Source organism: Artibeus jamaicensis, unplaced genomic scaffold, assembly GCF_021234435.1.
Source record: "Artibeus jamaicensis isolate MK-2021 breed Jamaican fruit bat unplaced genomic scaffold, CSHL_Jam_final contig_373, whole genome shotgun sequence".
Classification (NCBI taxonomy): Eukaryota; Metazoa; Chordata; class Mammalia; order Chiroptera; family Phyllostomidae; genus Artibeus; species Artibeus jamaicensis.
The window spans coordinates 321,260-342,719 of record NW_026521807.1 but is presented as its reverse complement, the minus strand read 5'-3'; the positions used below and the strand labels follow the sequence as shown (position 1 = coordinate 342,719).

Below are 21,460 nucleotides of genomic sequence, written 5' to 3'. Positions count from 1 at the left end.
ATTTATTTAAAACATCCATAAGAGACCAAACCTATAGAGACAAAGATTAAGAGTGGGAGGTAGAAGGTGGGGAAAGAAAAGTAACACATCATGGTTAAGGGTTCTTTTAAGGGGAATGACAGCGTTCCCAAATAAGGTTGTGGTTATGTATATACAACCCTCTTAACATACTAAAAACATTGAATTGTAGTCTTTAAATGCATTGAGTGGCATGTGAATTCTGTATCAATAAAACAAGAATACATTTTTTTAAATGTAGAAAAAGTAGAATTTGAGCTATATGGGTCATCATCAGTGTGATTCCTTAGAAAAATTTGGAATAAGTTATTTAACGGATGGTAGAAATTTAGACAAGAATTGGCCACTGGAACGCAGCCCGTGCTCAATCCACTGAGCTACACCAGCCAGGGCCAGTTTGTCAGTTTTGTTTATCTCTTTACAAAGAACCAGCTTTTGGATTCATTGATCTTTTGCATTGTTTTTTTAGACCCTATTTTTTAAAATTTCTGTTCTGATCTTTATTATTTCCTTCCTTCTACTCACTTTGGGTTGTTTTTTGTTGTTCCACTGGCCACTCAAGAATTTTTAACTTTTTATGTAATCTAGTCTAATGGTCATTTTCTGTATGATTTTCCTGTTTCTTAATTAATTTATTTATTTTTATTGTTGTTCAAGTTTAGTTGTCTCTATTTCCCCCCACCCCACCTATTCCCACCTCCCACCCTCAATCCTACCCCACTTTGGCTTTGTCCATGTATCCTTTATATACATATTCCTTGGATTGTTTTCTTAATTTCTGCTTTTGTTAGTTTGTTATTGGCATATAAAAATGCAACTGATTTATGGATATTAACTTTGTATCCTGCAACTTTGCTGAATTCATTGATCAGTTCTAGTAATTTGTTGGTGGAATCTGTGGGGTTCTTTGTGTACAAATCATATCATCTGCAAATAAAGACAGTTTTACTTCTTCTTTTCCAGTTTGGATGCATTTTATTTCTCCTTGTTTGATTGTTGTGGGTAGGACTTTCAGCACTATATTGAATAAGAGAGGTGAGAGCAGAAATTCCCTGTGTTGCTTCTGATCTTAAGGGAAATGCTTGCAGTTTCTTACCGTTGAGTATGATGCTGGCAGTGGGCTTGTCATATGTGGCCTTCATTATGTTTAGGTATGTTCCCTCTACTCCCACTTTGCTGAGAGTTTTAATCATAAATGGGTGCTGCATTTTATCAAATGCTTTTTCTGCATCTATTGATAGGATCGTGTGGTTTTTATCCTTTATTTTGTTTATGTGGTAAGTCACATTTATTGATTTGTGAATGTTGTACCAAGCTTGCATTCTTGGAATAAGTTCCATTCGATTATGGTGTATGATCTTTTTTTAAAATATATTTTATTGATTATGCTATTACAGTTGTCCTATTCCCCCCCTTTATTTGGTTTGTTTATATTTTGTTGAGGATTTTATCATCTAAGTTCAGCAGGTATATTGGCCTATAATTTTCTTTCTTTATAGTGTCTTTATCTGGTTTTGAAATTAGGATAATGTTGGCCTCCTAAAAAGAATTTGGGAGCCTTTTCTCCTCTTGAATTTCATGAAATAGTTTGAGAAAGAGAGATGTTAGTTCTTGGAATGTTTGGTAAAATTTACCTGTGAGGCCATGTGGTCCAGGGCTTTTGTTTGTTGGGAGTTTTTTATTGTTGTTTATCATCAAAGGTTGTCTGGCTTTTGGGCATGTAATTGTTCATAATGTTTTTCTACAATTCTTTGTATCTCTTTGGTGTCAGCTGTTATTTCTCCTCTTCCATTCATGAGTATGGATCCTTTCTCTTTTTCTCTTAATGAGTATGGTTTAAGGTTTGTCGGGGTTTTTTTTTTTTTTTTACATTTTATTTATTTATTTTCAGAGAGGAAGGGAGGGAGAAAGGGAGAGAAACATCAGTGTGTGGTTGCCTCTCGCATGGCCCCCACTGGGGACTTGGCCTGCAACCCAGGCATGTGCCCTGACTGGGAATCGAACTGGCCACTCTTTGGTTCGCAGCCCGTGCTCAATCCACTGAGCTACACCAGCCAGGGCCGGTTTGTCAGTTTTGTTTATCTCTTTACAAAGAACCAGCTTTTGGATTCATTGATCTTTTGCATTGTTTTTTTAGACCCTATTTTTTTTAATTTCTGTTCTGATCTTTATTATTTCCTTCCTTCTACTCACTTTGGGTTGTTTTTTGTTGTTCTTTTTCAAGTTCCTTTAAGTGTAAAATTAGGTTGTTTATTGGAGCTTTATTGGAGCTTTTCCCTGTTGTATTTTAATATATTTGATTAATTATGCCATTACAGTTGTTCTATTTCCCCCCTTCATTCCCCTCCACCTTGCACACCCCCTCCCCCACCATTCCCCCTTTAGTTTATGACCACGTGTCTCAAGTTCTTTAGATTCTATATTTCCCATACTATTCTTGCCCTCCCCCCGTCTATTTTCTACCTACCATCTATGCTACTTATTTTCTGTACCTTCTCCCCCCTTCTCCTTCTCCCACTCCCCTGTTGCTAACCTTCCACGTGATCTTCATTTCTATGGTTCACTCCTGATTTAGCTGTCCTTAGTTTGCTTTTGTTTTAGGTGTGGTTCTTAATAACTGTGAGTTTGCTGTCCTTTCACTGTTCATCTTTTTTATCTTTGTTTTCTTAGGTAAGTCCCTTTAACATTTCATATAATAAGGGCTTGGTGATGATGAACTCCTTGAATTTGACCTTATCTGAGAAGCACTGTATCTGGCCTTCCATTCTATATGAAAGCTTTGCTGGATAGAGCAATCTTGGATGTAGGTCTTTGCCTTTCGTGACTTGGAATACTTCTTTCCAGCCCCTTCTTGCCTGTAACTTGTCTTTTGAGAAATCAGCTTACAGTCTGTTGGGAATGCCTTTGTAGGTGACTGTCCCTTTATCTCTTGCTGCTTCTAGGATTCTCTCCTTCATTTTAATCTTGGCTAATGTAATGATGATGTGCCTTGGTGTGTTCCTTCTTGGGTCCAACTTCTTTGGGACTCTCTGAGCTTCCTGGATTTCCTGGAAGTCTATTTCCTTTGTCAGATTGGGGAAGTTCTCCTTTATTATTTGTTCAAATAAGTTTTCCACTTGTTGCTGTTCCTCTTCCCCTTCTGGTACCCCCATAATTCAGATGTTGGAACGTTTAAAGATGTCCTGGAGGTTCCTGAGCCTCTCCTCATTTTTTTTGAATTCTTGTTTCTTTATTCTTTTCTGTTTGGTCATTTTTTTCCTCCTTCTGGTCCACTCCCTTGATTTGAGTCCCAGTTTCCTTTCCATCACTATTGGTTTCCTGTGCATTTCTCTTCATTTCAATTAGTTTAGCTTCCATATGTTCCTCTAATTTGTGACTAAAATCAACCAGTTCTGTGAGCATCCTGATCACCAGTGTTTTGAACTGTGCATCTGAAGTTTGGCTATTTCTTCATCACTTAGATTTATTGGCTCTGGGACTCTGAGTTGTTCTTGAACCATGTTTTTATCTGCTTCTGCCTATTACGACTGAGGAGAGGGGCCTTAGATGTTTACCAGCGCAGGGCCACCCTGGTCGCTGGTTTGTGATGCTATATGTGGGGGTGGGGTCAGAGAGGGACAATGGCAGTTCCCTCTGCCACTTCCCGCTGCTGGGGCCTGCAAGGTCTGTCTCACCACCGCTAGTTTCTTCACTGGTTTATCTGCGCGCGAATGTGTGACCGTGGTCAGCCCTCAGTGAGTCCACTGCCTTGTGCCCTCAGTGGGTCCGTCTGCTTCTCCACACCTGGGATCTGCCCATGGCCATTTGTGCACCTGGGTCATGCGCCCGGGTCCGTCCAGTGGCTCTTTCCTGCCTGACCCCACTCTGCTGCGGGCTCTGCCCCTCTTACCGGTTTGGTTGAAGGGCTGTCAGACTTCTGTGTAGTTCAGTTTTCTGTGGTTTGGCTGCGTTTTTTTTTTTTTTTTGCTAAAACTTTGTTGTTTTTAAACTTGGTTGTGTGAGAAGGCCCAGTGCTTCCACCTCCGCCTCCATCTTGGCGGAAGTCTTTCTCTCTCTTTTTTTTTTTTTTTTTTGAGATAGGCCTGTAATGCTATGAATTTCTCTCTTAGGATTGCTTTCCCAGTTCCACAGATTTTGGATTTTTGTGTCCTCATTTTCATTTGTTTCAAGGTATCTTTTCATTTCTTCCTTAATCTCATTGTTGACCCATTCATCGTTTAATGACATGTTATTTAGCTTCCATGTCTTGTAGAAGCTGCCTCAATACCAAAAAAAGAGTAAAAAAAGATTTTTAACTAAATTTACTTTTTAAAGGATGTTCTTCCCTTGTTTCAAATTCTAAATGCTATTCATCATCTTTAGAGCCAGTTTTGCTTAAATGCTTTACTTCATTAATCTAGTTCCATCCTCAAGGAAGTTCTCCTTTGTGATTTGTTCTATCTGCCAGCGTGCATTTTTCAGTATTTGAAAGTCGTTCTCTTTTGTATTTTTTTCTTACTTTGATGGAACTATATTAGGAATTCCAACTAGATGATATTGATTGTAGATGCTGAGGAATTAACGGGATAGTGATTCTCCATGAACTTCACTTTACTGTCCTTGGCATGTTTGAACAATGGTCCTAGGAGTTTCAAGATTAACTTCCATGCTTACTGTAACTTGGCTAATATGCTCTGATTTTCAGCTGAGGATATGCTCCTGTTTTTTGTTTTTTGTTTTAAAAAGCATTTATAGATGTAATTGGAGGTACCTGGGGATATGTTTCTGTCCAGGAAATCTCTATTAAGAAGGCTTTGTGATCACCATTTTTACCCTGTATTGAAATAAAACTGGACTTAACACCCAGAAACTTCCATCTCTTTCATATATAGAAAGAAATGAAAATAATCTCTGCTTTCCAGTTCTGTTTCCTGGTTCTCATCGGCAGTCATGATGCAGGTCACCTCCAGGGCGAATGGCACTTGAGACTGTGAAGAGCAGGAACCCTGAGGCCTGGCCTGTTCCTGAGGCCAGGGCGTCCCTGCTCCACTCCCTGTCTCCCTCTGCTGCAGAAGGCACACCATTCCTACCACAGACAACAGTCATGCACAGAGAGATGTAGAAAAATAATATAGAATAGTGTATTAGGCACTATGATAAAATATGTACTGGAAAGAAGGGAGAGGTTATTCTTCTCTGAGGAGGAGGAGCAGCAACACAGGTGTAGATGGAAGACATAACTTCTCCTGGAACCTGGTAAACTAACGTTTACTACTACAGAACCCCATCCTCATTCTTGGTTATCTTGTAGCACCATTTCACCAGCAGCAAAATACAAATGTTTCCTTCCCTCCCTTCCTCCCTTCACTCATTCCTTTTTCCCTTCCATTCTTTCTTTTCTTCCTTCCTTTCCTCTCTCTATTTTTTTTGTAAAAAAGGGGTATGTATATCAACAAATTATGATTCAGTAACAATTACATTAAATTTTTCTGTTGGGAAAGATGTTATAGGTAAACTCAAACTTAGTATTGTTGAAAGAAAATCTGATATTGTTTAGAGTAGCATGCTGGCACACATTTAACAATAATGTACCTTTCGTCCGGGTTCCCTCATACGAGCCTTCCTCTAGGTGGCAGAGTTACTTCTTTTGAATGGAGCTGATCCATTGCTTAGAAGTGACAGTGAAAAGTGTGCTTGGGATGAGGCCAAGGAAGCACGTATGAAGCGTCTTCTTGAGAGATATGTTCCTAAACATCAGAAACATCTTATTCCAGGTAAGATTAAACTGTTTGTTATGTGTTAGTGTTGGTAGAAAGTTACAGAAATTGAATTTAGAATTATATAAATTAAATTTGTTTTCCTTGTAAGTTTTGAGAAAAATCCACTCAATGGTGTCCTTGCTCCATTCCTTTAATAAAGCAGACTGACTTATTTACAAATACACATAGTGAAGGACTCTTAAAAAGGAAGGTGATAGTAAATGTACTTTTCCTCAGGTTGTGCACAGCAAATGGTTAAGAAAACTTCTATAAAGTTCTGACATTCTCCATAATCCTTTGGTTGAATAGCATGATGTGATGTAAATTATATTTGGCTGTATCTTTGTCAGCAAATATAGCCAAGGTTGTTTATTTCTATTTCCTAAGAATCTTTTCTAATGGCTACAGTTTTGCTCTCTCATCTATTACACTTTTATTTTCTTTCCTTTTTAAAAATATATTTTATTGATTATGCTATTACAATGTCCCATTTACCCCCTTCATTCCCCTCCACCTTGCATACCCCCTCCCACCCACATTCCCCCCTTTAGTTTGTGTCCACGTGTCATAAGTACTTTAGCTTCTACATTTCCCATGCTACTCTTGCCCTATTTCATATCTATTTTCTACCTACCATCTATGCTACTTATTCTCTGTACATTCTCCCCCTCTCTCCTCTTCCCACTCCCCTGTTGCTAACTCTCCATGTGATCTCCATTTCTGTGGTTCTGTTCCTGTTCTAGTTGTCAGCTTAGTTTGCTTTCATTTTAGGTGTGGTTCTTAATAACTGTGAGTTTGCTGTCCTTTCACTGTTCATATTTTTTATCTTCTTTTCCTTAGCTAAGTCCCTTTAACATTTCATATAATAAGGATTTGGTGATGATGAACTCCTTGAATTTAATCTTATCTGAGAAGCACTTTATCTGTCCTTCCATTCTAAATGAAAGCTTTGCTGGATAGAGCAATCTTGGTTGTAGGTCCTTGCCTTTCATGACTTGGAATACCTCTTTCCAGCCCCTTCTTGCCTGGAAGGTCTCTTTTGAGAAATCCGCTGACAGTCTGATGGGAACTCCTTTGTAGGTGACTGTCCCCTTATCTCTTGTTGCTTCTAGGATTCTCTCCTTCATTTTAATCTTGGCTAATGTAATTATGGTGTGCCTTGGTGTGTTTCTTCTTGTCCACTTTCTTTGGGACTCTCTGGGCTTCCTGGGCTTCTTGGAAGTCTATTTCCTTTGCCAGATTTGGGAAGTTCTCCTTTATTATTTTTTTTCAAGTAAGTTTTCCAGTCGTGGCTCTTCCTCTTCCCCTTCTGGTACCCCTATAATTCAAATGTTGGAACATTTAAAGATATCCTGGAGGTTCCTAAGCCTGTCCTCATTTTTTTGAATTCTTGTTTCTTCATCCTTTTCTCTTTGGTCATTTTTTTCTTCCTTCTGGTCCACTCCATTGATTTGAGTCCCAGTTTCCTTTCCATCACTATTGGTTTCCTGTGCATTTCCCTTCATTTCACTTTGTTTAGCCTTCATTTGTTCTTCTAATTTGTGACTAAAATCAATCAATTCTGTGAGCATCCTGATCACCAGTGTTTTGAACTGTGCATCTGATAGGTTGGCTATCTCTTGGTTGCTTAGAATTATAAGCTCTGGGGCTTTGAGTTGTTCTTCTGTTTGAGCCATAATTTTTTGGTCTGGTTGTACCTGTTATGTATGAGTGGTGGAGCCTTAGGTGTTCACCAGGGCTGGGCAACCCAGTTGCTGGGTTGTGATGCTGTATGTGGGGACAGGGTCAGACAGGGGCAATGGCACTTGCTCCCTCTCTCTTGGATTTCAGTCCCTTCTGCCACTTCCCACAAGCAAACTGGGCCCTTCTGGTGTTGGTTCCTGGGTGGGTGAGCTTGTTTACATTCTAGAACCCTATGGGTCTCTCCAACAAACTCTCCTGTGAGGCTGGGAGTCTCTCCCGGCACCTTATCCCCCACCAGTGTTTTCATTTGGTGCTTTTAAGCTTTATTTCTCATCACTGGGGCCCTGGGTTGTGCAGTCTGCCTCACTGCCTATTTTCACCCAGTTTATCTGCACGAGAATGTGTGACCGTGGTCAGCTGCCTTGTGCGCCTCACTGGGTTTGCTCATTGCCACCTCATGCCTGGGGTCTGCCAGCCTCGGCTTTTTCCTGCAGGGACCCCTCTCTGCCAGCCGCTGACTCTGCCCCTCTTACCGGTCTGGATGAATGGTTGTTGGACTTCCGTGCAGTCCAATTTTCTGTCAGTTCTGGTTGTTTTTTTGTTTCTAAATCTTTGTTGTCCTTAATTTTGGTTGTGCAGGGATGCACAGTGTGTCTACCTATGCCTCCATCTTGGCCACAAGTCCCTATTACACTTTTAAATTGAACTACAAAAAAACACAGTCTGCAGTTGTCAATAAAAAGATTATGTAAGAATAATTTTTAAAAAGAATAAATACATGGCATATTCTTTATGTTCTTCTTAATGCACCTGTTATCTTTTTATTAAAAAATATATTTTCCAGGAGCCAATCTAACAGGCACAATTTCTAAGGGAGTCTGAAAGCAAGATGCGCCTTTTGTTTCCTCTCAGTTTTAAGAATCTACATGTGCTAGTATTACCGACTTACTTAATGCATCACTACATTTCTCTGCTCAGAACGCTGCAGTGGCTCCCCATTTAATCTAGAAGCAATGCTGGGATCCTCACAATGGTCTAGCAGCCACTGTGCCAGTTAACCTCTTCTCCTACCAGTCTCTACCTCTGTCACTTGACTTCAGTCACACCGTCTCCTTGCTGTTCCTCAGATATCCTCCCCCACCTCCTCCGGTCTTAGTTTAAAAGTGATCTTCTCACTGAGGCCTGGACCATCCCACTTAATATCGCAGACTGCCTTTTTCCTGCCCTCCCTGTAATTCGTTATCTGTCACTATTCAACAAAACTTAGCATCTTTAAACAACATTTATTATCTCTCAGTTTCTGAGAGTTAGAAATCTGAAAGCAGTTCAGTTCAGTGGTTTTGTATCTGGGTCTCTCTCATAGGCTTCAGTCAAGCTGACAGTGAGGGTCGCAGTCGTCTTAAGGCTCACCATGGCAGGAAAAGCCACTTTTCAGCTCACACGTTTATTGGCAGGCCTTAGTTCCTTGCTGGTTGTCAGCTGGTGGCTTCAGTTACTTACCGCATGAGCTTTTCCATAAGGCTGCTCACAGCTTGATAGCTGGCTCAGAGCAAGTAATCCAGGAGAAAATGCACTCAAGAAAAACCACAGGCTTTCTATAACTTCATATTGGAATTGATATACAGTCTCTTTTGCCGTATTTTGTTTGTTAGAATTAAGTCACTAAGTCTGGCCCAAACTCACAAGTAGCAAAATTAAGCTCCACCTCTTAAAAGGAAGGGTATCAAAAATTTTATGAAAATATTTTTAGAACTACCACATGCTGGTCCCTCTTACCCTACTGTGTTTATCTTCTTTCCATGGCACTTAACACTATCTTACACATTGGACAATTGCTTATTTTTTATTTTTGGTCTTCCCCCACTAGAATCTAAACACCATGAAAGAAAGGATCTTTGTTTTGTCTACTAATAAATACTAAAGTGCCATGTATGTAGTAGGCATTCAGTAAGTATTTGTTGAATAAGTTGTGTGTGAGTCCTTTGAAACCAAACAAAACAAATTCTTTTCACTCAAGAGATGTGTGTGCTTCATTCATTTTTACTGAATTATATATTAATAGAGTTTTTCCCAAGAGGTGATTGTTTGAATGCCATTGACTAAGGACTAAGACCTGGATCAAAATACCCTACTTTTATAATAAAGAGATAACTTCATGATAGTTAAAGCCACCAAGATTGAATTAATAAATAGTTCTTTACAACAAAAAGACTTCTTTCTGGTAGCCCAATCTTACTGGAAAATAAGAGGAACAGACTAAACCTTATTGAGTAAACATTAGGAAAGGATGGTAATTCAAATAATTTATTAAATAATTTTTGCCTTATAAAAGTAGCTTTCATACAGTTAAATATCTGGATATATCTGTGGGGAATATAAAAATACTGAGTTTAGTGTTCATTTTTAGTATTTTTTAGGTCTGTTTTGCTTTATCCACAGAAATTTTTTTAGATCCCTGAAAATAGTATTTGGTTTCTGCTAAATATGGAAATTATAGTAATGTTATTTGTGTAAATTTTAATAGAAAATTTTTTCATAATTTTACTTATTCTACCTGGTTTCCTCATGGTAAAGGACTTGTGGGTCCTGAAGTCTGGAGACTGACCAGTGGAGGCTGTTTTCTTTGATTTCTCTCTCTCTCTTTTTTTACAGCTCAGAAGCATAGCATTGACCCATTAGATGTAGAGGATACACACCAGCACAAGGTATATATCTGTTTAGCAATAAACATTTTCATAGAATTCATCTATTTATTTTTTATACATCATCAAAGGGGAAAGAAAGATTGCTGAGGCATGCATTAAGAACAGTGACTTCACCCTTGCTTTTAAGATACTTTGGAATAATTACATGAGAATCAGAGGGTTCTGGACCATAAATTTGGGAAGCCGTAAATGCAGCATATCTGGGCACAATGATGTATTGGCAGATATTTGCTGTCTCCTTCTCTTCATGGAGCCCTGAGGTTTATAACCATGTCAAATTTCCTCTGACCTAAACACAGTACAAGGGTCAAAGGCATTGATCTATCCCTTCAAAGTTTATATGGTGGACAGTTACTCCTTATCTGGTGCTTCAGTTGTGATGAGCGAAAGGAAGCATTGTTCTTGTTTTAATCTTAGTCCATAATAATTTTTCTATATAGACCAATTTGGGAGTATATCCATCTTCTTGTTTTTAAATCCCTTCTTCTGCTGCCCTACCCATAGTCTCTCACAGATAGCAGAGGAAGAAACTTTCTTAATTCAAGTTCTATTTGTATAACAATTGGGAAAGAAGAGTATTTCTAATGCATTCTTGTAAAGTTTCCTTTACAAGGAAAGTTCCCTTTACAAGCAAAGTTTTATCTGATTATTTTAAGAGCCTATAAAAATTAAGTGGATTAAGATTTTTTATTTTATTTAGTAAGGTTGCTTGAGCTAAAATACTGGAAAAAATGGAAATTTATAGCAGAAAATAAAGATTAGTACACATACTTAATCTGTTGTGTGTTTTTCTTCTATTAGTCTACTTTTCTAAAAAATCAGATTGTATATATCTCAGCAGATGCTGTGATTAGATCAAATTATAAAATTGAGTGGAATAATAGCTTAATTTATGAACAATCTAGAATGAATTGAGTATAGAATTACAGCTAAAAATTAAGCTAACTATATATTTTGTTTCTATAGAAACCAAAATTCAGTCCTAAAAATTGCATTGGATTTGTTTGTGATAAAAATTCCAACAGACAGAAGCTGGAACATGTAAAAGATAATGAAGGAAGCAAAGAGGGTTTAATTATAAAGAAAGAAGATATATATGAACATTACCCAAAAGATTCCAAAAGCATGCAATTTGGTAACTCCAAGCAAAAGCAGTCAACTGTTAACCTAACATACCCTAAAGGACTCAGAAAAGACAGTCTCTGTAGTGTCAAAAATCCCAGAACAAATGTGTCTAAATATAAAGGAAGAAGAAATGCACAACAAAAAAGCACTCAAGTGGATAATGCAATCCAAGAAAGCAACCCGAGAAAGACAGCAGCTATCTCTTCATCTAGAAGTTGTGGTAGATTAGTTACTCATCAGCAACGAGTTCTCCAAACCCTCGATGACATGGCAGAAGAGCCATGTAAACCTTTTAGCCCAGCTCTGTCAGGCCCAAAAAATGGGTTAGAAAACAATATTGAGGTTTGTTCCACTCCCAAAGAGACACATACCCAGAGCCTGGATTTATCAGAAAATCAAGAAATTGAATCCTTTGAATTAGAATCCAGTGACCAAGCTAAAGCTGTATCTTTCTCAGGACATTCTTTACATAAAGAAACCAAATTACCAATTGTTACTACAGATCAGTGGCCTCATACTCACCAAGTACAACAGCACATTAGTCCTTATAAATCGCATGAAAACAGTAACTTGGATGCAAAAAAAGAGGGCCTTAGTAAGTGGGGAAATTGTAATAGTGATATTCATGGTGACTGCTGTACCTCTGAGAAGACTGTATCATCTAAAAAGGTGATATGTTCTACAGGTTGCAAAAACTGCCATAATTATAAAGAGAATATAGCAAATAGAGAAAGAATGGATGTTCAACAGTTTTTACCTTCTGAAGACTATTTTTCACAAGAAAATAAATTAAAAGCAGGCAGCGTAAGCATACTTCCACAACAGGAAGCTGTTAATTTTTCCAGTTCAGGTACTATAGCAGTTTCTGAACCACATGTTGCAAAGTATGAATGCTGCATGTATGGAACTTCTTTTGATTGCTCACATGGGAATCCTGAGCATACTTCCTTGGTTTGTACAAGAACACTTTCAACACATGAAGTTTCAAAGTTGACTAGTCATGTGGAGCAATTCAAAAGGCCTCAGGATTGTTGTAGCCCCCAAGTACCAACTGCTTTAATGAATCAGACAGATACACATATTGTGGAAAGGGTGAATAAGAAAGAAGATGCTATAAAGAATTACACTGACAAAGGCCAAAAAACAAATTCTTCAAATGAGTCTTTATCCACAGCTCTCCATTCTCAAGTAATAGAAATAACCAAAATTGACAGTAGGAGACAGGACTTTCCAGAGAGTGAAATCATACATAATATAGATTTTCATTCCACTGACAATATTAATAAAGAATTGAGCAACATCTTACAAGTTAGTCAGAGAGAAGAGAAGGAAATTTCTCCCAAACCAGGTATTGGTAGTATTGCTAGATTTGTATACATTTCCTATAGATGTACTTATTTTATAGAAATTTTCAACTGAATTTTACTCAACTTATGACCAAACTGACAAGAATGAGGACATGTGAGCTACAATTTGGGGATGCTGTTAGTAATAGTGTTTACTTTGACAATCAAACCATTCTTATCAAAGATAGTTGTTAAATTGATATTAACAGAAGTTAGTAAGCAGTATTTATATCAATTTTATGTTTATGTTTAGTATAGACTTATCTTAGGACACTTAACATTTTCAAAGCAGGAAATTGTTAGCTCCAATGATTTTAACAATTCACTGCATTCCCATTGGAATTGCATTCAGCAAACTAATTTACATTTGTTATATAAAAACATTTTTAAAGTCTTTCATCCTTTAAAAAGAAAATAGTCCAGCTAGGAACAGAAACTGGTAACAGTTATATGACTAGACTTTTTTCTAGAAGTCATGTAACCATTAAGGAGAACTACCACACTGATACTGTAAAATGACTGTTTTACAGACGAGGAATTAACCAATAATATCAATGGAGATGAAAACACTATAAGAAATTGTGAAGGAAAAAAAGATAAAACAGATTCAGAAATTCTTATACCTGCTAACATCCAAGAACACTATGAAGTTCAGAATTTCAAGAAAAGACAAAATTTCTTGAAAGCTTCCTGCAGCCAAGGTTTGTATTCTTGTACTTTTATAGGTAAGTGTTTACATGGCCAAGCCCAGAAATCCACTCTACTCTAGGATATTTCTAAACTTTCAGATTTAGCTGTTTATTTTTTAGTCCTTCACTAAGTTACAAGATTATTTCAGCTGTAGTTTTAAATGGTTTTACCATAAAGCACCACTTGAGAATCCATTAGTCTTCAGATACATTCTTATGGTGTTTCTGCCTCTGACTTCTAATTTGTTATTTTAGGGGAGATAAATAGCACCAATATTGAGTGTGGGCAGTAGGGATGAACTGTGTCACATCTTATAGCTACATCCACTGAGCCCTTTTTAAGAAGGTGAAAGATTTATATGATCTGAAGAGAAACAAGTATACACTGAGCCCTTTTAACATAAGGAAATATTTTAAAGCATAGCCAGTAGTTTCTTTGTATCATAGGAATTAACTGTATGTGTTTGACAGTATGGACAAGCTAACTACCCTTTTATACTTCTTGGAGCTAGTTATGTGCTGAACAGTATGCTGGACCACTTCAGTTAGTTTAGCTTTCACTTGCTCCTCTGCCATCTTGAATCTCTGCAGATGTAATTTAGATCTTGAGATGAGGAGATCATTCTAAATTATTCAGTGGGCCCTGAATGTAATTACAAGTGTCTTCATTTAAAACAACAACAAATGAAAAAAAACAACAAAAATTTTGAGACACACAGGAAAGGAGATGATGATGTGAAGATGGAGCCAGAGGAGCAATGTAGCCAAAATCAAGGGAGTCAGGGAATGCTGGTATGCATCAGAAGTTGGAACAATCAGGGAAGGATTGTTCCTTAGAGCTTCTGGAGGGAATGTAGCCCTGCTGACCTCTTGGTTTTGGACTTCTGGTCTCCAGAACTATGAGATAATAAATTTCTGTTGTGTTTCATCTCTCTCTTTTTTTTAGAGCACAGTGCCTGAATAAGTGTATTTTTTATTGAACTAATAAATTGAACTGTCCAAGAGAGGAGAATCCCAAATACATCTGGTAATTCCCCAACACAAAGGCCAGCTAACCTCTTGATTACCCAAGGATGGTTCTACCCAGCCCTGAGTTCTGCAGTATTTCTCTAACCCTCCACAGATTTCCAGTCAGTATTTTAGTTTCTCTCATAGTAAAAAAATTAACATGTATTTGGAGAAAAACTCCAATATAAAAGAGACATCAAAGTGATCTGAACAGACCAAAGGAACCCAGAAGAAACACAAATACTGCAAAAATCAGAATATAATTAAAACATTTTTAAAAAGGCATAGAAAAAGCCCTGGCTGGTGTGGCTCAGTGGATTGAGCACCGGCCTGCAAACCAAAAATGCATAGAAAAAAGGAACAGAGAACAATACAGAGAGAGCCCTTAATAATATGTTAAAAATATAATAGCAGAAAGTTTTTTTCAAAAATATAGATCGCTATAGTACCGTTGGAAGGCAAAATTTTCCAAGTTTCCTATTAAAAATAAATATAGAGAAAACTAGAAAATAAGTAGAGAAAGGAAAATTAGAAGCTCACTCCAAGATATCCAGAGAGAAAGGACAGTGAAATAGGAAACAAAATTATTAAAGAAATGATACAAGAAATAACGGACAGAAGTTTCTATATTGAAAGGACCCACCAAGCCTCTAGTACAATAAGACATCTCACTGTGAAATGTCAGAGGAAAAATAAAGGGAAGATCCAAAAAGCATCTAGAGGAAAAACCAGTCCATGTAAAAAGTTACAAACAGCTGAGTATTTCTTAATGACATTACACTTTATTAATAAATAATTCTTAATACTTTATTGAATAAATATAAAATATAATGCTATTAAGAAATACTCAGCTTTAAATACAGTAGATTTTATTAAAAATTTAGTGTGCTTCCATTTTCTGCCAGATTTTGTTATTTTCAAATTTCAGTTAAATGCTGTTGAAATTTATGACAACAGTAACATTGAGCAGTTTTTTAGTTTTTACCCCAAAATGTTTATCACAGCCTACCTTTGCTACAAACATACCAGGAACAAGTTGAAAAAATTTGTGTCCTTCACAGTAACAATTACTGGGAGAGATTTTTCCATTCAAATTTGCAATCTGCAAACCTACCATTTTAGGTAGGCTTTATATTATTGTTTAAATATATATAAAACAATATAAAATATATGTCATCATATATATATACACACACACATACACACACGTATATAACATAGTATGTCTTTATTGTCCCAGTAAAGAATTTCTTGGTGCAAATTTCTAAAAAAAATTTAGAAATTTTGCCTGAATGGCAATTTTCCCTGTGACTCATATAAACAGAGGATCTATTCATTAGAGAGTAATCCTCTAATCCTTTTTCTCTTGCTCTGAAAGTATGTCTGGTTGCTGACATATAGGAAATAGGGTAACGGTCTGACGGTTTCATGCAGTGGTACTTTTTTTTTTTTAGGTTTCTTTTTTTTTATATTAACAAATGAAATTTTTATTTAATTATTTTTCAAGTACAGTTTTCTGTCTTTTACTCACATCCCAGCCCACCCCCTCTCCCGTGCTCCCCACCTCCCTCCCATTTCCACCCCCCTTAGCTGTTGTCCATGTGTCCTTTATACTAGTTCCTCTAAATCCCTCCCCTTTTTCCCCTGAAATTCCCTCCCCTCTCCCCTCTGGTTGCTCTCCCCCTGTTCTCTATTTCAGTGTGTTCGTTTTTATTTTGCTTGCTTGTTTGTTTTATTGTTTAGCTTCCTGTTAAAGATGAGATCATATGGTATTTGTATCAACACTTCATTTATTTCACTCAGCATAATGCTTTCCAGTTCCATCCATGCTGTTGCAAATGGTAGGAGCTCTTTCTTTCTGCTGCATAGAATTCCACTGTGTATGTGTACCATAGTTTTTGGATCCATTCATTTACTGACAGTCACCTAGGTTGCTTCTACTTCTTGGCTATTGTAAATTGTGCTGTTATGAACATTGGGGTGCATTGATTCTTTGGGATTGATGTTTCAGGGTTCTTAGGATGTAATCCCAGCAGTGGAATTGCTGGGTCAAAAGGCAGGTCCATTTTTAGTTTTCTGAGAAAATTCCATACTGTTTTTCATAATGGTTGTACCAGACTGCAATCCCACCAACAGTGAATGAACTAGAGTCCCCTTTTCCCCACAACCTCTCCAACATTTGTTGTTTGTTGCTTTGTTTATGATAGCCATCCTGACTGGTGTAAAGTGGTATCTCATTGTGGTTTTAATTTGCATCTCTCTGATAGCTATCGACATTGAGCATCTTTTCATGTGTCTCTGGATCCTCTGTGTGTCCTCCTTGGAGAAGTGTCTGTTCAAGTCCTTTTCCCATTTTTTAATTGGATTAGTTGTCCTCTTAGAGTGAAGTTGAGTGAGTTCTTTGTATATTTTGGAGATTAAACCTTTGAGGTATCATTGGCAAATATGTTTTCCCATACAGTCAGTTGTCTTTTTATTTTAATACTGTTTTCTTTAGCCACGCAGAAGCTTTTTATCTTGATGAGATCCCATTGATTTATTCTTTCCTTTATATAACATGTAGTGGTTCTTAAACCTTATCTTGAATCAGAGACACAGTTAAAACAATTCAGTAAATAGGAGGAGGTGACATCTTAAGAAGACATCTTAAAGTCTGCCCCCCAGAGTAGGCTTCAGGTGGCTGAATAATTTGTATTTCTAAAAAGTTTCCCAAGTGATACTGATGCTGCTGATCAGGCACTCCACTTTGAATACTATTGGTTTAATGAATATTCTTTTCTGTTTAATTAGCCTAATCCTCTACTTTGCCTTATATTTCAATCCGAAGCTTCTCTGATGGAAGTTCAACAGAAAATAAAGCCAGGTTCCTGGCTTAGGGTTGGGGATCTGGGGTGACAGGAGTGGTCGCCTGGTGATTTGGGATTCGGGAGAAGGCAACTTGGGGACCCAACTTTTCTCTATATATACTTTTTCAGTCGGTCTCCCTGTTTCCGTGCTACCTTCAATGGTCCTTGATGCCTTCAAGTGCTGAGCGCCTGGGTTCCAGCTGGCTCCTTCCCCAGCAAATTCCTTTGGGTGGAGCATTCCCCATTTTGCCAATTCAGTTAACTCTTCTCCATTAGTGACTTTCCAGTTCCCCCAAATTTCTTGAAGTCTTTGTCCTTTATTTTTTCCTCTTCTATTTCTTTCATATGATATTTTTCAAAAAATCTTTTACTGTCATTTTAGTATGGTTAGGGGAGGAAACGGGGAAAATGTGTGGTCAGTTCATTGTTTTTAGTTCCAACTTAAGTCTGTCTAACTTGTCTTGCAAGAAATAGACTTAAAAAAGAATCTTAGAATAATTATACTGTACTTCATTTTTTATAAAATAAAAGTAATAAATCCGTAGTCCACAGTTTGGTTCTTGGCATCTTATGTAATCTGAAAGAGACCCACCAAAATAGAGAATAGATGTAGAAAGAGAATCTTTATAAAAATCACTAAATCCATTGCTAAAGGGGTATTGAGGGTGAAATGAGTGTAGCACTGAAACAACTTTATTTGTTTTCATCAATCCTGTGATGGAGTGACTGAACAACTGCTAGAATGAGTTTGAAGTAATGTGTGTAGATGTCCTGTAATTTCTTCACCAGTTGAAGAACTCAGTAGTATTTTAAAATGGTAATAGTAATGGTAATATTAATTGATACATGTTTCTGTGTAGTGTAGCCTACTTAGGATATTTTAAGGAACTTATGTATTTTCTAAGCTCCTTTATAATAATAATCAGCCTTTGGCTGAAAAGAAACCTCAGTTTTGCTTGGCAAATGTACAGAAATGAAAACAGCTGGGATCAATAAGAGGAATGCCAAAGGGGAAAGCCGGCTTCATTTGGCTGCCAGAAGAGGAAATTTGTCTCTGGTGAAAGTTCTAATAGAATCTGGAGCAGATGTGAATCTAAAAGACAATGCAGGTTTGGATTCTTTTAATTTTAATTGTGTTTATAATTTGAATTTGTTAAAATAATTTGAACTCACACCCAGCACCCCAATTTGAATTTGGCTGCTATATAACAGATAACTTTGAACAATTTTGTTTTTACTATTAGTTGAATAGTAAGATTAATCTTGGTTCCCACATTAAAATAACCTTCTTCTTTTAAACAGTTTTGAATGTACCTTTGGGAGAATTCAGTGAGAGTATACAGAATGGGGAGTAAGGGAAGCTTTATTTATTAAACCTTTTCTCTGGAGCCCTTAATGCCATTTCCTGACTTTGAAGAGCTTGTAAACTTTTTTTCGTTTTTGTTCCTTTTCTTTTTCACCCCCTATTTCTACTTTTCCCCCTCCCTTAATTTTATTTTAAACCTTCAGTTTTAAATTGAGCTTTTAACATTTTGCTCAGCCCAGAAGAATCTTTGTAAGGAATTTTAGAGGGAAAAACTTGAAGACTGGTTGATTCACATGTCGTTTTAAGGAGAAATGTGACAGTGGAAGGATGCAAGTAGAAAAGTCAGGAATGCTCTTACAGAATTTAATATCTGACTTGAAACAAATTGACATGATTAATATTCATTCTGGCCCCATTGTATTTAATATTCTGTGAGTCTTCTGTTTTGGCACTTCTACCAAAATATTTTTATGAGATCCATTTATTTTTTAAAATGAAACATTTCAAGGCCATAGTTTTCAATATTAATTCTTTCCCACTAGTATATACTTTGAATCAACATAGATGTTAATTCCATCAGTGCAGATAAACTTAATAGTGGATATATTACACGAATGTTACTTTGTAAGCTGCAGCTTGTTTTGTTTTTTTCCTTTTTTCCTTTTTAGGTTGCACACCATTACATAAGGCTTCTCATGAGGGATCTAATGATATAATTGTAGAGTTGTTAAAAGCTGGTGCAAATGTTACTTGTGAAAATCTAGATGGAATTCTGCCCTTACATGCCGCTGTTGCAAATAATCATTTACAGGTATAGTGCACATCAGAGTTGATTCCCATTACTCCTTTTTTAGAAAAATGAGTGAAGAAAATGAAGGTATTTTATTATTTATTTATTTATCCTCACCTGAGAATATGTTTATTGATTTTAGAGAGGGAGGGAGGGAGAGAGGGCAGGGGGTAGGGGGGAAAAGAAACATCAATGTAAGAGGGAAATATTGATCGGTTGCTTCCGGTATGCTCCCTGACAAGGGACCAGACCTGCAATTTTTTTGGTGTGTTGGATGATGCCCCCACAATTTGAGCCACTGAGCCAGTATTTTAAATTGAGATCTAAAGTAACTCCTTACAACAAATTATTTTTGAAGGCTTAAAATTGCAAATGAAGACAAGACATTGTGTATACATTGGAAAATCATTATATTTACTAATGAGTCATTTTTCCATTATCTCTTCATTACATAACTCATGTAAATTGGAATAAAATGAATGGTTGAGAGTAAACACAGGCTATAAATCTAATACATTTCATTTTTAATGGTCTTAAATGACTTCCCTATTGTGCATAAAAGAGTCTAATTATACTGATGATACATGTAACAGCTAGACTTTATTCTTTGAAATCCCAAAGAAATGGGTAAAAACACAAGTAGCTTGTTACTTGGGGATTTGTTATATATTTTTTTCCTTATTTTTCCTAATCAAGCAAGGTGACAAAAATATCATAAGAGAAGGTTACTATGGTCACTATTTTAGTACAGTGAATTTTAAATCTAGACTTCAAAATTCTGTAGATTTTTATTTAATTTTTAGTCAACATTTTCTTTTTTTTAATATATTTTATTGATTATGCCATTACAGTTATCCCATTTCCCCCCTTTATTCCCCTCCACCCTGCACACCCCCTCCTTTCACATTCTCCCCCTTTAGTTTATGTCCATGTGTCACAAGTTCTTTAGATTCTATATTTCTCATATTACTCTTGCCCTACCCCTGTCTATTTTCTACCTACCATCTATGCTACTTATTTTCTGTACCTTCTCCCCCCTTCTCCTCCTCCCACTCCCCTGTTGCCAACCATCCATGTGATCTCCATTTCTGTGGCTCTGCTCCTGATCTAGCTGTCTGCTTAGTTTATTTTTGTTTTAGGTGTTGTTGTTAATAACTGTGAGTTTGCTGTCCTTTAAAAATTCTGTAGATTTTTAAACATACCTTTTTGTTTGACAAACCTTAGGTTACAAAACTTTTATTATTATCAGCGGGCGATAAAGATTTCAGGAATAATCATAGACTTTAAAAGATAGTTAAGAAGACTACCACCAATAACAACAATATAAAAAACTAGGCTTCATATATAAAATTTCTCCAATCTCTCACTAATACCTACTTAGTTTTGTGAACATATGTAACCACTGTTTGCAGCCTAAATGTAATCATGTGAAAGAATAGAGTTACTGAATTTATGATCTGAGATAAAAGATGTAAACTAATGATTAAGAATAATAGCAGATGGATGGGTTAATGTCCAAGGTGGTCTAAGGACCAAAGAAGCTCTTTTGCTTTTAAGGCATTTACATTAAAAAAGAATAGACAAAATCTCAAGGTTATATGATTTTTGAAATGGAAGAAAGGAAACAGGAAGATTCATTGAAGTGATTAACTTGTTGGCTATTTGTACAGGGGAAAGGCCACTTAGAGTGAAACCACTTTTTTCAAGGAGGCAAAACAACATTCTTAAGAGACATCTTTATTATAAGCCTTTTAAAACCATTCTCTACAGTCCTGTCTGGATAGCCCAGTTGGTTAGAGTGTCGTCCCAATACATCAAGGTTGTGGGCTCTATCACTGGGCAGGGGACATACAAGAATGAACCAATAAATGCATGAGTAAGTGGAACAAGTCGATGGTTTTCTCTCTAAAAAGACATCAATTAAAAAAAAACAGTTCTCTACATGCATTGCAGAATGGGTATAACTTCCATACACTGGTATAACACTGTTCTCATCATAGTTAACAACTAGCATTCTTACAGACGTCTTTATTACAAGTGTTCTTACATACTTCTCTACATACATTGCAGAATGGGTATAACTTCCATTCATTGATATAACACTGTACTCATACTAGCTAGCAAATAGCCAGAACAAACTATTGATGCAATTATATGGATGAATCTCAAAATTATCATGCTTAATTGAAAGAAACCAGACAAAAAG

At 36.7% G+C, this 21,460-nt stretch overlaps 1 protein-coding gene and 1 pseudogene across 1 annotated transcript in view; one reads left to right on the top strand and one right to left on the bottom strand.

Annotated features, from left to right (window-relative positions):
- Positions 1 to 21,460, top strand: part of ANKRD31 (ankyrin repeat domain 31) — a 137,438-nt gene that overhangs the window by 67,672 nt on the left and 48,306 nt on the right. The window contains exons 12-17 of the mRNA XM_053664472.1: positions 5,627 to 5,771; positions 10,092 to 10,144; positions 11,111 to 12,617; positions 13,146 to 13,316; positions 18,130 to 18,267; positions 19,133 to 19,275. Of these exons, the coding sequence (XP_053520447.1) occupies positions 5,627 to 5,771; positions 10,092 to 10,144; positions 11,111 to 12,617; positions 13,146 to 13,316; positions 18,130 to 18,267; positions 19,133 to 19,275 (2,157 nt within the window). The remainder of the gene's footprint in view (positions 1 to 5,626; positions 5,772 to 10,091; positions 10,145 to 11,110; positions 12,618 to 13,145; positions 13,317 to 18,129; positions 18,268 to 19,132; positions 19,276 to 21,460) is intronic.
- On the bottom strand, positions 4,364 to 4,949 carry LOC119055786 (RWD domain-containing protein 4-like; annotated as a pseudogene).